The 17,450-nt window shown below is 38.6% G+C and overlaps 1 protein-coding gene and 1 non-coding gene across 2 annotated transcripts in view; one reads left to right on the top strand and one right to left on the bottom strand.

The window, feature by feature from the left end:
* Positions 1-2,388: 2,388 nt before the first annotated feature.
* On the top strand, positions 2,389-2,462 carry TRNAN-GUU (transfer RNA asparagine (anticodon GUU)). The gene has a single exon. It is a non-coding gene; the product is annotated as a tRNA-Asn (tRNA).
* Positions 2,463-10,464: 8,002 nt separating this feature from the next.
* Positions 10,465-17,450, bottom strand: part of COL1A2 (collagen type I alpha 2 chain) — a 37,287-nt gene continuing 30,301 nt past the window's right edge. The window contains exons 43-52 of the mRNA XM_066553441.1: positions 16,490-16,543; positions 16,275-16,382; positions 16,019-16,072; positions 15,577-15,684; positions 14,860-14,913; positions 14,621-14,728; positions 13,978-14,224; positions 13,368-13,561; positions 11,468-11,710; positions 10,465-10,881 (exon numbers count right to left, since the gene is read on the bottom strand). Coding sequence (XP_066409538.1) covers positions 10,735-10,881; positions 11,468-11,710; positions 13,368-13,561; positions 13,978-14,224; positions 14,621-14,728; positions 14,860-14,913; positions 15,577-15,684; positions 16,019-16,072; positions 16,275-16,382; positions 16,490-16,543 — 1,317 coding nt within the window. The 3' untranslated portion in view covers positions 10,465-10,734. The remainder of the gene's footprint in view (positions 10,882-11,467; positions 11,711-13,367; positions 13,562-13,977; positions 14,225-14,620; positions 14,729-14,859; positions 14,914-15,576; positions 15,685-16,018; positions 16,073-16,274; positions 16,383-16,489; positions 16,544-17,450) is intronic.

The raw sequence follows: 17,450 nt of genomic DNA, 5'->3' as shown, positions 1-17,450 counted from the left end.
GGAGATATGACACTGCTGTGCACGTGGGATAATGTGTATAAATATTAAAAGTGAAATGCCTCTGGAAGAATTTCAAATATGTTTTTTCTACAGGGATAGCCTTGGGTTAACTGTTTTAATTATTTCCATAAGAGGCTGTGGTGTTTCCTATGGTCAGTAATGACTGATGCTGTCATTACTGAGGTTTTTGGCTGCTCTATTTCCTCTATGAATCGATCTAATAACAGTCAGGAATGAAGGGGTTCATCCCACCTAATTCCACTCACTCACAGAGAACCAATCTATTTTAAACTAATCCCCTCCCTCTGCAGAATTGAGAGAGCAAGTAAGGTGGTAATTTACTTGTAAGTTAGAATAAGGTGAATGACTTACCATGAAGAATGGTGACTTTCTGTTCAATTTAGAAAAAAAATTTAAATTGGACAGATGTCATTTACACAGATATAATTTAGATGAGGTAATTCTTCTTTTAATGCTTCCTGACCCTTCTTGGCAGGCTCAGCATAAATGGAAGGAGAACTTGTGTCATGGGTCAAACCTGGCATGCACATATGTGTTTGCTGATAAACTGAGCTCGCAGGAGATGTCCTTTTTTCCTGTTTTCAGTATTACAGCCATGTGTAGCTTCTTGAGTTGCAGCTACTGTCCTCAGGCAAAGGCACAATGTAATCACAAGGACTGGGAGCATGTAAGATGATGAAGTGGCTATGGTAGTATAAAGTCAGATGTAACAGAGAGCTGACATTTAAGCATTCTCAGAGGAATAGTAGGCCATTTTCATGTGACATTTTTCCCTCTGAGTTTGTGTATAGGAGCATAATAATTTTTTCACAAGTCTATGTAGCAAGGAATATAAGCACCAGAGCTAGAAAAAAAATTATCACTTACTTCTAATCTTCAAGTTTCATAAGGGAAATGATCACATCTTCATATGGAACATTCTGTTTGTTATTTAATAAGTAGAATATTCCCTACATTAACTTACATGTTAAGTCTTGACTAATTAATTAATAGGATCTGCCATACCCCAAACCATATAACTTCTGAATTTAAATGGTGCAGCATTGCCAGATTGATCTGGTCAAATTGTAATTCCAGAAACAAAGCTGTGTTTCCAATGGATTCCTGGGCGGTGTAGTGTTTTCAGTTATACAGCTTTTGCTAGGACAGCTTTTGGGTACCTGCCAGATGATGGCATCAGACATTTTAATTTCTGGGTTTTCAGCCTCATTATGATAATCAATTTTTCCCTAAGAATCAAGTTTCCATGTGTCATGTGTATGCATGGTAGCCACCTATTGCAAATATTTGATTGCATGAATGAAGAGGGAGTACAAAGTGTAAGAAGTCTTTTTCTCAGTGAACTTGTTCAATCAATGAGTGTAGTCTGAGTACGGAATTTGTAGCCAAACACTGAAACAAGTGTGCCTTCAAACCTGTGGTTCCTGGAAATTCTATCAGCAATTACTGCTTTTACAGATTTCTAATTTTGTAACAGTTATAAAAATGGTTTCTCAATAGTCTGTACAAAAATCAGACTGATATTAAGTGAAATAATTATGAAATCACATGTACAAAGGCCATATTTAGCTTTATCACTAAGAGATAAATGCATCTGCTGTTCTATAACATGAGGCTTAATAGTGTTTTCCTTTCAGGCTTCTGTGGGTCTGAAACAACGATGGATCAGATGAAGACAGGGAAGGGAAATAGGCAGAAAGCAAATATTTTAGTCATCTGTCCCCTTTAATTAAGGACAGTCAGGGGGCCACACCTTTCTGCCTCATGGGGTGTGTCATTGCTGTGCAGCTACACAGTCCTGAGAAAAGGGCTGGGACCCAGCTCAGCTCACTAATACAAATTAATTTTCTTTCAGCTGCTTGCATTTTTATCTTTAAAGCTTTGTATCCATCAAAACAATGTGTTAAGAATGTTTGGTTTTGATGAGTTTTTTGGTATGCAGGTGTAAGTTTTTTCTATTCCTCCCCTCTCTTTTCTTGACTCCTGGTTGAGGAAAAATGGCAGTCACTGTTAGTTGCTTTCAAATTGAGTTATTCTCTTTTCATGAAGGCTTTGTTTCATATTGTTTCCTTTTTCATGGTTCTCCCTTGTACTCCCAGCTGTGCCTTCTTAAAATTCAGAATTCTTTATATTTATAGGGCAGCCTTTGGAAGCCTACACAGGCACAGTGCAAGCTCTGCTGTGTTTGTGCAGCATTATAAGCCTTTCCTTCAGGCTGCCAGCAATATAGATGCCATGTGATGACCATGTTCTCTTTTAGCATCTCTGCACTAAATCCCTGCTACTTGAAATTGATGTTTTTAGGAACATAAATTTATTTTTGGTAGGAAAATTATTTTTTCTTATGAAGATTTGAGCACCCAGGGAGTCTCTGTGGCGCAATCGGTAAGCGCGTTCGGCTGTTAACCGAAAGGCTGGTGGTTCGAGCCCACCCAGGGACGTGTTTCTGCTTTTCTTCTGCCATGGCAGGGGGTTGGAACCAGATGACCTCAAGGTCCCTTCCAACCCTAGCCATTCAGTGAAACTCTGGAAATTTGGAATTCTCTCTTAAGCCTCAGGTTCACTGAAACCCTTGTTTGTTGAGTATGAGGCAATGGATTAACAGACTAAAATATTTCCATGCATCATTATTTAAAAATGAAATTGCATAGAAATAGTTTCATTTTAGTCGAACATTGCAACGTTGCCTATTCTGTCAAATTTGTTTGTCTATATGGAGCTCTCTTTTGTTGTCTGTGAGCTGTAAAGGATCTGTGTTATTTTATGATGTTGAAATATAAACACACATATACAAAATATCAACATGGACTACTGTGCACCTCAGGCTTAGCAAAGATTTGTCATTTAGGAATTAACAGGTAACTGAATAGTTGTGCTATTTCCAGCAATTTTGTGTAACTGGTGAGTTGGAATCTACAGGAGAGCTATTGTTTTTTTCCCCTAGCTGTAAACCTCCTGTACATAGCACACTTTAATAATTGCTAGATGACTGGCGGGTAGATCTAATTCTTTGTTGTGTTGTTTTTTCTTATGCTTTAAAAATATTTGAACTGAAAGGTTTAACTAACAGTGTATGGTTTTCTCTAAAGCCCAAAACCAGAACAAATCCATATGCAGTGACTGCACTGGAGCCCATTTTCCTTCAGCAGCTTTCTTGTGGACTCTTTTTCAGGAGCTGTAGTGATAGGACAAGGAATAATGGGTATAAATTGAAAGAGGGATAATTTAGTTTACAAATTAGGAAGAAATTTTCTACTGTGAGTGTAGTTAGACACTGGAACACATTGCTTAGGAAGATTGTGGGTATCCCATCTCTGGCCATGTTCAAAGCCAAGTTGGATAAGGCCTTGAGCAATCTGGTGTAGTGGGAGGTGCCCCTGCCAGGTGTGGTCATGACTAGATTGCCGGGGTACCTGTTGCGGATTCCCTGACTTCTGGGACTCTGGCTGGGCCCTCCCTGGGGGGCTCCCCTGTCAGGGGAGACCCTCCTGGAGCAGTCTTGTGTCAGGAAAGAGAGACATTCTGGATTTTTTCGGTCTTCAGGTTCTTGTTTATTATTATCTTCTCTAGAGTTTTGCATGCTGTCCACACAAGGCTCAGTGCACTGGAAAAGCACTGCAAAAATGGCCAACAATCTCTTGTTACAAGGTCTTTTAAAGCTAAACTATCCAATTAAGAACTGACACCTAGACTATTTCCCTTTTAACCCAATAACTGATCCCACAGAGCCTGCAATGCAGATTTTTATGCCCAAATACAAAATGCCACCAAACCCATGAAGAAGAAGGAAGAAGAAGAATGAAGAAGATACCCAGGATGACACCCTGTGCCCTCCATCTTTCTTCCATTCACAACATACTAAAAATCCCAAAACCTAAATTTCTCACCTCAGTGATACACCTACACTACTCTCTATAATCTGTTTCACACTTTAGTGGATTCTAGTCTATCTTGAAGTTTAGGAAACTTTCTCCATGAATGAGGGTCAAAGTCAGTGCTCCCCTGGGAGTCAGGGCACCCCAGAGCAGACAGAGAAATATTCCTGGTGCCCTGGGTCTCCACACTAGAGGAACTTTCAGGTCCACTCCCACCCTTTAAAATTCTATTATTCTATTTTATGAGCCTACCCTTCTCTCACAGAGCTCTCTTTCCACAGACCTGTTTTCCTGGTACATGCAAAGCAATTTGGAAATGGAATACAAATCCCAGTTGGCTTTTAACACACTAGATCCAGATCATATCAAATACTGAATTTAAAATTTATATTTTTTTAGGAGCCATGCTGTCCTATATTTCAGAGTTTCAGGTTGTAAAAGGCTGTGAGTTTAACAAAAAAAAAATCTATTAAACTTTGTAAGCATGCTAAGAAACAGATGAAGGAGTCAGTAGAAATCAATTCAAGTAGTCTCCATAGTGTGTCTGGGCAGTGCATCTTCATGTGATAGAAAAAGAGGTAAAGGAGTTTTCACACAAAGCCCACAGAAAACAGCTACTGAGTTGCTGCATATGAAATTTCCACAGTATTTATGTAGAGTTAACATAGAGAATGGATTTTTAGACTAAGCTTCTGCAGCAGAGAATAAGTAGAATGTAAGAACATTGCTATGGACCAAGAAAGAAGGTGTGAGAGAAACTCAGTTAATCCATAGGTCAGTCCTTGGCCCGTAATTTTATTAGCAGGGTATCACACCTGGAATGGATACCCAAGTCTTATTACAACAAAGAGATCTATAAGATCCTGATGTACAGACAACAGTAAAAGCTATGCAGATGGTAATATCATTGTATATAGGGCCAGAGAAACACTGCCTTAAACATGAGCAAGGTGTTAGAATCAGTATTGTTTACTCTTGGATGTGCTTGTCAAAATATATATTAATAGTTAACTTGTATGAGGGAGGTGAGTCGGGGGTAGGAATGTAGTTCCTGAATCTCCAGGAGAATCAAAGTGCTCATACCTCCAAAGCAGCTGAGGGCATCCCAGCACTGGAGGAGGGGATGAAATGCTTGTTCCTCTCACCTGGACCCAGACAAGGACACTGTCATCTGTAGGCACAAACCACCAGCTCGTCCTGCACAGGGTTAATTCTTAACCTTAGCTCTTAATCTCTCCAGAAAATTGGAGACTACTAAGTCTTGGAGTTACAGGAACTATGTGAAATAAAGTATTTGAAACTGTACTCCAGAATCACATATGGAACTGAAAAAAGTTCAGAGGACCTCTTGTATCTGTTTGTATCTATTGTACCTAATGCATCTCTTGTATCCATTTGAGAATTAAAGTAGATTAGAGAAATGCAGTAAAACTGTAATTCTACTTCTTGTCTACTGTGAGGCAGGTGCTCTTCATGGGTGTGGTTTGCTCTCTGCTGTTCCTGAGAAGAATAAGCAGAGGTCCTTTGGATCTCATTACAGAATCTGGCAAACAAATAATTTTGGCTATGGGCAGCTTCTGTAGGAATTGAGATTTTAGGTGACTGTGGTAAAGCAAATGTGGTATAGAGGCAGGTACAGAAAGCCATAATAGCAATGGATGTTCTTTCAAATTGAGGAATTAATATTATTCCCTGTTAAATGCTGGAAAATGAAAATAAATGAGATGGTCGCTCATTATTAACTAGAAAGAGTAATGAAAAGCATTTTCTCCAAATTAACTCAGACTATGTTTGGGTAACTCCTCTTGTCACACTGTTGTAGAGTGGGATATATTGGGAGCAGAGACTTACACCTTGAGATGTTAAATACCTTAACCAAAAAGTAGTGGTAAATCCCTTTGGATAAAATTGAAAAACAGAAAAACTGACAGTCATTATGGAGGAAAGATTTCATGAAGAAAAAACCTTGTCCTTCATACTGCTATATAGAGAAGATAATTTCAGATTGACAGAAACTAACAACTAAAAGAGTATATTTAATTATTGTCTTTTTTTGTGCCCTGAGTGAGCCTGCAGTTTGCTCCAAGAACTTTCCTGTTTGGATGAATGTTCTTCTCATATATTAGTACATATTTAGGGTGAGTTCTGATGCTGATGTTTTGAAGAAATAGCCTGTAGGATAGTCTTGGCACAGAAGATTTTGACAGCAACAGCCCTGAGATTAGCTCAGTTACTTAGAGCATGGCACCAACAACACCATGGTTGTGGGTTTGATACCTCTATGGGCCATTTATGTAAGAGTTGGACTAGGTGATCTTTGTAGATCCCTTCTGACTCAGAATATTTTGTGATCCTGTGAATGAAAGTGAATTTGGGAATAAAAGCCCTAGAGAAACAGTCTTCAGGGGCTGGTAATTAGTATGTGAGGCAGTAGGTGGTGCACAACGCCGGGGAAAATACTGGAGAACTGCTGTGCTGTTTGACTGTGTCTTCAGAATTGGCATTTGCGAAAAGTTTAATTTCACCTGAAGGTCCAATTTCTGTAGCTTGAACGTAGTAAGATATTGATAATAATTATTGGAATTTATTTTACATATTTCAAAGGCTTGTGTTCAAAATAATATTCAAATGATCTGTTTGTTTTGATAGTTATATTTGCCTTAATGAGAATCATCATTTCCTGAGTAGTTGGAGTGTATACATAAGCATGGATTCGTGTGTAGGAAATTTTGCTCATGTAATATCCAACCACGTTTTCCAGGAAAGGACAAATGTATTCCAGCCTTAGAATATAGACATGCAGTAATTTCTTTGTTTATGCATTGTAGATGGCATTCATTGCACATCTGAGATTCATGGGGGAGCCCTATAGTAAAATGGTGGATTTCCAATGAGCTCAGAATGAGGCACGAGTAAAGCTATGAAGTAGGGGTTACTTCTGTTTACACGTCTAATAGCTTTATTTAAGCTTGCTTTGCTATTTTTATGCAATAACCTTTGCATGCCTTCTAGTGAATTGCATAACCTGAGGTTTATTTAAGCTTGCTAATATCTCATTGGAATTGGATACATGATTACTGTAAAGCATTGCATCAAGAGGGTGGTAGGAAGGCAGATTCTAGGAGATCCTCTCTGAAACCACTACAAGAAAATGAATCAAAAGTCACATCAAAAGCTTCAACTTAAACCTGAGTGGTGGAAGTGTAGATAAGTTGTCTGTTAATGTTGTTTTGTCACTCACCTGTATTAAAGGATATTTGTCTGTAGCACAGTATTCATATTTTAGACTGTTTGGATGAGTGTTCTTCTCATATGTTAGTGCATATTTAGGGTGAGTTCTGATGCTGATGTTTTGAAGAAATAGCCTGTAGGATAGTCTTGGCACAGAAGATTTTGACAGCAACAGCCCTGAGATTAGCTCAGTTGCTTAGAGCATCTCACATAAACTCAGATACTGAAGATAATTCGCAGTGGCTTGTCTTTCTCCCTACGGGGCTGTGCTGTTACAACTGCCCCTTCTAGAACCATGCTACAGGCTTTGAGTTTCTTTTTGCTCAGTGTTGGTCCCTTTGATGGTGTTCCCCTTTCCTCTAGTTTTTACTTAGGCCATATTAATGCAAAGGACACGCTACAGAGACCCCAATGTGCTTCCAGCTGAGCCTGCTGTAACAGGAAACTGCATGGATACAAAAAGGAATATTTGCACTGGAGACATCAGAAGTCAGCTTAGATACAATTTGAAACACATACTAACAGGAGCCTTTTAATCTCTGTCCATCTCCTGGGGGGATGGTGTAAGAGAAGCTGATAGACAGAACATATTTATTGATGACACAGGTGAGGGTCATCAGTCCTGCAGATTCCAGGGAGGAAAATGGTCTGAATGCTGCAGTACTTTGGTTTGCACAGTTGGGTCACAACTGAGCACCACAGATCAGCGGTTTCTCCACCACGCTTTACAGAGCTTCCCCAGCAATTCTGTTGTGGCACAGTACAGCCAGGGCTTGCTGCAAACTTTGCCTTTCACTTACTTCAGCTGTTTTCCTTTCCTTCCAAGATTCTTTCTTGTTACAAATGTAAACATTAATCTATTATTTCAGCTAATTTATGCTAATGCTCTAGAAGTATTGCTGCTGATAATTAAATTCTCAAAAGATAATGCTTATAGGAAGGCAGATTATTCAGAAAAATAATTAAGATCACTTTACCAGAAGTTTATTCAACATCTTATATTCCCAAAACTAGACAATAATAAGGCTCTCTGCCCTGTCTGACCTTTATCTCTTATTTACAGCTATGATCTTTGAAAGATAGTTTCTTTAATATTGTACGTAGCATAAGCAAAATAGTTGATCATGCAATAAGTTCTGATAAGCTGAAAACCTGCAAAGCAGACTGAGTATCTGTCCGGTGCTAATGAGGCTGGAATTTGTGAGGTAAACACTATGTATTTTTTCAGGTTTAATTTCCAAATGAGGCTGTTTTGGGAGCAAAGATCTGAAAACAAGTAATTTGGATGTAATCAGTGAGCTGATAGAAAGAAGGTGTGCTCTTCCTAGAAGGACATGCCATGGAATAGATCACAGAGAGCAAAGGAAGAATCAGAAGACAACAAAAGGAGACAGTGTTTGCTAGGTGTAGTTTCCTTTCTAAGCTCAAGTGTTCCTTTAGCTGTGCTTTGCGGTTATTTTTCTCTCCAGGCAACAAAGGAGAGAATCCTTTGTTGCCTGTCTCCCTATCCTAGCAATAACCTTTTCATACCTTCTAGTGAATTGCATAACCTGAGGGATGAAATTTTAGCTTTTCAGTCCTTGTAGGAACTTCCTGTCTTGTAGTTAATCTATACAAAGAAAGAAAGTCCTTACTGTTTTCAAATATTGAATTACTGGTTTTACAACAACAAACTTATTTTGAAATGGTAAAAAAAATTGCTTATAATAATAATATTTTAAGAATCATCATGGTCCAGTGAGTAAATGCAGGTATTTACCTACAGTATGTTTTACTCAGTGAAGAAAAAATAGGTTATATTTCATAATGGAAATTCCCATTTTTACTAATTCAGCACATAGCTGCAGGCACATAGCAGCTGCACCCAAGATCATGTTTTGCTATTTGCCCTATTTTCCTTAATCAGTTCATTGCAAGCAGGAACAAAAAAAGAATCTTTAGAAACAGGTTTTAGTGCTTATTCCCCCTTGCACCATTTGGAGCTGCCTTCAGAGTCTCAGCTGCTAATCTTTGGAGTGTTGCTTTCTGCAGGTTACAGGGACTTTATTCTGGATATTTTCTTCATGCCACTCTTTGGGGGTTCTGTCTGGCCATCTCACCTCTTGCCTTACATGGTTTTGCTGTTGTCTTCATGGTTCTCTGTGGGTTCTCTCAAGCACCTTCCCAAATGCAAAAACATGGCTGTTGGAATTGCAGTTCATTTAAGGATTTCAGCAGTCTTCTAAATGGTCTGAGAGAAGAAGTCTTTGCTTCTCGTGGTGGTTTTTGTGACAGTAAATTATTAAGGTTAGCAAAAGCATATGGTTCTACGTCCCATACACAACTGAACAAACTGTAAGGGCCTAACACTGACCGTCCTGACAAAACAACTCAATTTGAAATTCTTGGCAAGATGTCTGCACATCCTTTCTAATGTGCACAGGCACGGTTCTGCTGTAACCAACATCATTCTGCTGTTACAGCCCAGCATCAGCCAGCGCAGCTCTATCAACAGCCAGGAGCTTTCTGTCCTCAAGTGAAAGAGAGAAGCTTCATTTTCCTTCTACCTTTAAGTGAGATGGTGATCCTTCTGCACCCATTAATCCTACTTAGTAGTTGGAAAAAAGGATGGAATTATTTCTGCTCCTGAACTTCTCATACTATAAGGCACAGAGTTACTGAGTTTCTTGAGAACTTCTCAAAAGTTAGTGTTGAAATGAAGAGTCAAGTAGAAAATCACACCCTTAAGAGAGCTGTAGGCAACCTTTTGAGGATTTAACAAAATATTTTATAGCAATGTGCTAAAATCTTGGTCTGAGAACCTCCAATGCATCTAAGCAAGTAATTCATTAAATAGTTTCTTTTGGAACACTGGACATGCTTTATTTAATTTTTTTCACAATTTATTTAAACATCTCACATATACAAAATACATTTTCTTTCTTTTTTTGAGAAATGATGACTTTTTTTTTACCCATAGTAGAAGATTGAAATGAAATTTGAAAGCGGGAACACCTGATTTTGGAGGAAGAAGACAAAGAGGAAGAAAAACTATCCACATGCTTAAGCTGTGGGTGAGACAGGACCTTCTAGGTTTTAAGACAGACTTCAAAGAAACAGAGAAGCAATACTTTAAATGCTACTAGCACCATCAAAGTTCAAGTATTGGAAAGATACTCTGTAATTATGCAATTAGCACCACTGTATTTTGAGTGGAATTGAAAGTACCTCAGATCATATGGAGAAGTTCCTACAAAAGATGTGGATCACTCTTGATTTAGTGTATGAGGTAGTTTAAACCTTTGGAAGTCATGGATTTAAACTTCCTCTGTGGAAGATATTCAAAGGCCACAAATGGTGCAAACTTTCATGACTTTTTATTTTGTTTTTTTTTCTTTACAAAGGTTGACATTTCCCAAAACAAGGTGTTAAATCTTGAAAGACTTCCAAGTCCATTTGGGGCTGTATTAAATTTCATTGCACAATGCTCCAATCAATTCTTCTCCTTCTCTTTCGCCCAGAGTTTAAGCAAGTAGATGAACAGAAGAAATGGAAGGAGTCAGCTTTCATTATAAAAGAAATGACAAGAGAATAATTTGGGAGAGGCTTTAAGTTAATTTTAGTTCATTCATTTAAAACAGACTGGGCCAATGTCCAAACCGAATTCTTGGTCAGCGCCGCCAATATCCAAAGGTGCAATGTCAAGGATGGGCAAGCGGGATGGCTTATTTGTTCTGTATTCAATGATTGTTTTGCCCCATTCGTTGTTCTTTCTCTGTAAGAGAAGATTCATTGCAGTTGTTATTGCACTGTTCACAGTATTAAGAATTGTTTCACCTGAATGGATAATTCCCGAAGTAATTTAATATTAATTTTGCTTGTATTGTTTGCAAATTAGATACCCACAGCCAGCTATTTTTAGATCTCCAATACAGAGAAAATATTTACTTGAATCTTCTGTAGTCCGATGTGATGCTGTATGCAAGCTAACATATTATTCAAAATGGTGTTAGATCCTAAGAGAACTCTGCCTGATTGTTTCAGGACTTAAAGATCCTCCCCCTTCTATAGCATGTACATTGTTTTCTTATCAATCTTCTGTTTACACAGAATTTGGATCTGGTCCCTCTGAAAACTCTTTTTTTGGCCACATGTACAGTACAAGGTAGGATTTTTTTTGCTACCTCTTCCTTCCCACTTGTTATGGATCTGCCATGGTTGCGTTTGTAGACTATATATCTTCACCAGGCTAAATTTTGCTGGTTTGACCAATAATCTAATTCTGAATTAAAGCACAACTATGCCTAATCACATGCTTAGGCCTGGGCAGACACCACGCCCATGGTTTCTGTGTTACTTACAGAGCAGCCATCCTCAAGAACACTGAAAGTGAATCTGCTGTTGCCTTCAGCTCGTAGCTCAACGTCGTTGGATCCCTGCAGCACAACAGCCTTCTTAAGGTTGCCAGTTTCTGCATCCATGTAGGCAATGCTGTTCTTGCAGTGGTAGGTGATGTTCTGGGAGGCATGGTTGGCCAGCAGGCGCATGAAGGCGAGTTGGGTGGCCATATCCTTGGAGGTCACTCCTTCACTATTGTATTCAAACTGAAAAACAGAGAGGAACCCAGTCAGTTGTACTGTGGGGGAAAGGAGGATGCTCGTAATGAAAATGTGTGATAGCTGCTCTAGTGTCCTGATTTTAGCTAGGGTAGAGTTAATTTCTTCTCAGTTGCTGATACAGTGCTGTGTTCTGGATTTGGAATGAGAATGGTATTGAAAACTCACTGATGTTTCAGATTTTTGCTAAGTCAAGGATACTTATCTTTTTTTTTGTGTCTCATGCTCTGCCAGCAAGGAAGTGTGCAAAAGAAACTCGCAGGGAGCATAGCTGGGACAAGTGACCTGGGCTGACCAAAGGGATATTCAACACCATAAAAAATAATGCTCAGTATATAAACTGGGATGAAGAAACCCAAAAAGGCAGCCAGTCTCGGTTCAGGAAGCAGGGCAGTCTGGCACCAGTCAGCAGGTGGTTAGCAATGACATTTTGCATCACCTATTGTTTTCCTTTTTATTATCATTATTATTTACCATTGTTACTATATTTTATTTCCAAATATTAAACTGTTTTTATCTAAAGATGCCAGTTTTACTTTGATTCTCCTCCCCCTTCTACTAGGGTGTATTGGGGGGAAGAGAGAGGGAGTTGAGCAAGTGGCAATGGTACCTAATTTCTATCTGAGCTTAAAACATGACAGCTAGGAGCTTTAAAAAAAAAAACAAACTAATCACAAGTCTGGATTCACTTTTCTGTTGCCTCTCCAGAGCTAAAGAGCACAAAATAAAAGTAGTAGGAGCTAGACTGACAACCAGACACGAGTGGATGTAGTTGAACTGTAGAGTTCTGTTCCAAGGTATGGTGTTAACAGTTTATATGGATTCAGAGACAAGATCAGGTAAGTTCAAGGAAGAAAATCTACTGTTCCCAAAGCTACCCACAAACAATGTCTGTCTCAATAAAAGCGTGAAACCTTTTTGATAGAGTTTTGAAACTTTTTTTAATACACTATTGTGTGTGGATAGTACCAATGTTTTTTTCACTCTTCTATTATTTCTACAGCATCTACTTTTACCCACTCTAAGAAACAGGACCCTAGACTGTTCTCATCCAATGTGATTAAATCTCATCTTAGACACTTCACCACAATATAACTCCATTTCATTTAAGAATTAGGTAATTAAATCTCCTTAGCTGTACAAAAGTGATGTATTTGCAATTTGCTGGGAAAGTGTCTAACATGCAAGTAGTAGCTCTTGTTTTCACTTACACCAAAAATTCTGAATGCTATGATGGCATGCACTCTGAATCTGTGATGTGTAATATAGATATCTTTCCAGGAATAGTGTTGTACAAAAAATATAGATTAAAAAGATTGATGTTTTTCTTAATTGTTCAGACATTTTCTGGACTGTCTTTATATGCACCATATTACAGTCCAGGCTTCCCTTAACAATAACCATTAGTCAAGCTGAATTGATCATTTGCAGACATCAAGAAAAGTTAGAACAATACTGAGAAGTACTTTTAAAAAACTGATCTAAATCAGAATCAGAGCTCTATGCCCTTCAGATAAAAGGTAGCTGGCTTTTTCATATTTCTCCCCTAAGAACTTAATTTATCTGCTTGCTTCTGGGAGTCAGTGAATTGAGAACTCTTCAGATAGTGCTCTAGGAAACAATCACCCTGCCATACATCACTTACCTGGCTGCCACCATTGATAGTTTCACCAAACCATATGTGCTGCTTCTTGTCCTTGGGATTCTTGTTGATATACCAGTTCTTAGCAGGAATATTGTCGGGATTGGCATAGATGCAAGTCTCACCAGTGGAAAAATCACAGTATGCTCTAATGGCATCTGCGGTGCAGCCTTGGTTGGGGTCAATCCAGTAGAAGCCTGCCGTTGAGGGAAGAAATGTAAATCATGGTTCACTCAGCATAAACTCTACATGCAGTTCATATTCACTTGTCTGATATAGGAATTCAGGCAATAAATATCACAGCTAGGGGAAATATTAAGGTGATAAGTGGGATACAGGTATTTTGGATTGTTAATGTATAAGAAACTATTTAAAAGCAAGAGTTAAATATTTTTGTATTATTTTGGAAAATTATTGCAATAATGTGCAACAATATCTACAAAGAGCTTTTCAGGATGTAACTGTATCTATTTTCACTGGAGGCAGAAAAGAACTTCTTCACTGATCATTTAGTATTTTTGCCATGTGGCCAAGGATACCTTTCACTGAAGAAGGCTAATGCCCTGGAAGTGCTCCCTGAGCCAGAAAGGGCAAACATCTGGCACTAACATACCGCTGCTCCATTCTGGGTGGCTAAGTCTGAGGTCACGGCAGGTGCGAGCGGGGTTCTTCTTGGAGCCTTCTGGGGTCAGCAGGGTCTCAATTTGGTTGTTCAGTGTTTTCAGAGTGGCATCAACTTCATAATCCTTGGGTCTGAGAGAAGGCTGATCAGCCCGGTAGTATTCTGCATCAAAGCCAACTTCATATCCACCACCATTGGGACCAGGGGGGCCAGGGGGACCAGGAGGGCCAGGAGGACCCTGAAGTTTTTCAAAAGCAGAAGACAAAAAGCATTCTGTTAGAGATATGGTGCTTTTAATGAAATGCTTCCACACATGCATACTCCTAGTTAACTCCTGGCACTCTCAGCTCTAACTGGAGGCAGCACACATGGTGGTTGCTATGGGTTGAAGCAGTGGAAGATGCACAGTGCAGGACTACCACATCTCCTTTGTGCATTTGCACTCTGGCCATAAGGAGCAAAGAAAACCTTTTAGTTCAGGTCTATTAAACATTTTCCTAATTTTAAATATCTTTTTTAAGAAATAAAACCATGTGCATTATTAAACTGCTAGGCTTCTGAAGTGATGTAATTACTAGGCTTATAGTGTAACATAAATGCCTTCAATCAACAACAACAAAAAGTTTATACTCACAGCAGGACCTTGGCTACCATGAGAGCCACGCACACCAGCAGGGCCAATAGGTCCAGGGAGACCATTGCGACCATCTTTACCAGGAGGACCAGAAGGACCAGGTGGACCCTAAAAGGAAATTTGAACACTTTAAATGACAGTAAAAATGCTACAAATAGGGATTCATATGGATGGGAGCATAGATATATATTGCACAAAGAGAATGAAAACTATTTGAATATATTCTGTAATTCACTTACCCTTGGGCCAGCAGGGCCAATGTTACCAGGAGGACCTTGATCACCATGTTGGCCCTATTGGGAAAGATACACAGTCATGAAAAAATGAGCAGTGGAACATGTTTGTGTTTGCTTGATTCAAGAGGGAAATGTATGTAATGTGTATTTGGGCTCAGAGAATGGGAATCTAGGGCTTATGACATTTATTAGTGGAGTTAGGGTATAAAATGCTTGTTTTGGGAAGAGAGGAGAGAGGCAGTCAAGATATATTTAAGAGGATAACCTACAAAATTCTTTATAGTGTTTCTTCTGATATTCAGAGAGGGTTTTAAAAGAAAAGTCAGAATTCCTAAAGTTGATAGCCTAATTTAGAGGGAAGAAAATCCACAAATTACCTCAGCTTTTCTGAGAGAAAAGTTTTACAATTTCTGGCCAAAATAAGAAATAATACTAAAATGAAGGCAGAAGATTTTTTAATTCTTCGTTAGCCAAATTCAACTGAGCTTCAAAGGAACTAATGGTAGTCACAGTCTTATGCCAATACCAGAATCTTCAATTTTGTACAAAAACCATTGAATGTTAAAGAGACTATTTATGACTCTTCATTTGAAAGTTGCTGCAGAGTAGAGTAAGTGGTATTAATATACTGTATTGTGCGTATGTAATTCCTTGCTAGTGTGACCTTTTTTTGGTTTTTTTTGTTCATTATATTCAAAACCCTGAAAATCATTTACTTACAGCAAGACCAGGAAGACCCTGCAATCCATTGTGTCCTTTCAAGCCAGGCAGACCTCTAGGCCCCTTATCACCAGGTAGACCTTTCTCACCACGTGGACCTTGTGGGCCCTAGGAAGGGATATAAGTGTCAAAGAAAAAAATTAGAAGGCTTCAAACAACATCCTCTGTCAAAGCCAGAATTAAGTGTAAATATTTTACATTGAGTCATATCCTAGGGTATATAATGGACATCCCCTTAACACACCCAGGAAGAGTGCAAATCCTAAAAGCTTCAGGATTGATCCCACAAAAGAGAATGCTAACTAAGATTCTAAGTTCCTAAATATTTTCAGGTCCTTAAGCATTATGTTTGGGCCCCTTGATCAAAATTATGAATCCTTATTGATAAAGCATGTTTCTCTTCTTGCATCAATGTAGTAATGTATTTAAAAATCAGACTTACAGCAAGACCTCTTGGACCAAAAGCACCAGCAGGACCGACAGCACCAGCAGGACCCTGAAACAAGAATAGAGAATAAATGTCACTGCTGTATATTGTTCTAATGAAGATTCCATGGTCAACACATCTCTGGAGAAAGTGAAGTATTTATCTATGCATAGTAGAGGTGGGTTGTACTTTGTATATATGATAGACAAGTCTTAGTCCTCTTAGACCTTAATATAGAAGGTTAAAATATAGCATAATCTCATTGACTTACAGGTTCACCACGGTTTCCAGGCTTTCCAGAAGGACCAACTTGGCCATGAGGACCAGGGGCACCCAGAGCACCACTGGGACCAGGATTACCAGGAGCACCACGCTCACCCTGGGAACAAAGGAATGCAACAGGACACACACTGTGTTATTACTGACTTACATATATTGGAATATTTCTTCCATGACAATGAAATAAAAGAAGAAGAAACAAGTTACCTTGAAGCCAGGAGCACCATCACGGCCTGGAGGACCATCATTACCAGGATTACCCTATTAAAATACCATGAAAAAAATTACTAAATTCCATCACCTTTCATCTCACACAGAGCTCTCTCTCAGTCTAATTGCTTACAGTGAGACTAAGAAGATACTGAGATAGGATTCTATAAATCTTAAAGAGAAAAAACCTCTTCCTTTTACATGTCATTCTCAAATGCCTTAAATGTTCTCAGAAAACTAAAATGATCTTCAAATATTTTAGGTTCAGTAAAGGAAAAAATTACTGGGCTTTGCGACATTTCTCTAAATGAAAAGGCTAAGACAATAGTGGTCTTCACTAGCTTGCATTCTTTTAAAACTGAGACTTTCTTTTTAGATGAAAAATGCCAGTGGAGGGAAAAGGACCTAAACAATAGCCACAACTAAATCACTTTGCTGTGGTATTTCACAAGGTTAAATGGTTTCCTTTGTGAATATTAATTTCACTTCAGCACTTAGGCTGTGTCCAAAAAAACCCATTTTCATTCAGAAAATTCTAACGAAACAAAGTTTGGGATTTTTAAATTACTATTCTCTGTTCTCTGTGAAATTCTGCAAAGTCTCTGCAAGATTTTTATTTATAATGTATTAACTATGTTTCAGGTTATCAAATAAGCTTCCCTGATAAGGCTGCAGTTTTCATACTTTCATGAAAGATACATATGTTCCCCATTCCATCTTTCTTGGTATTGAAGTAAAAAGTGAAAATATTCTGAGTGACTTCAGGACGTACTTCAGACACAACTTTTGCTTTAAAAATTCTGTCACCTAGTTGGGCATAGGAATCCATGTCTATAAAGATCCTGATATAATTTTCTCTAAAGACATTGTACAAGTTTGCTAGCAGAACAGCCTCCAGTTCCATCCACTTTTTCTGAGTATTTGTATTTGGAACAGAATAAAGAAAAATAAACCTGAA

The sequence above is a fragment of the Molothrus aeneus genome, chromosome 1 (genome assembly GCF_037042795.1).
Source record: "Molothrus aeneus isolate 106 chromosome 1, BPBGC_Maene_1.0, whole genome shotgun sequence".
Classification (NCBI taxonomy): domain Eukaryota; kingdom Metazoa; phylum Chordata; class Aves; order Passeriformes; family Icteridae; genus Molothrus; species Molothrus aeneus.
Note: the sequence above shows the minus strand (reverse complement) of the source record. Positions and strands in the feature narration are given on the sequence as shown.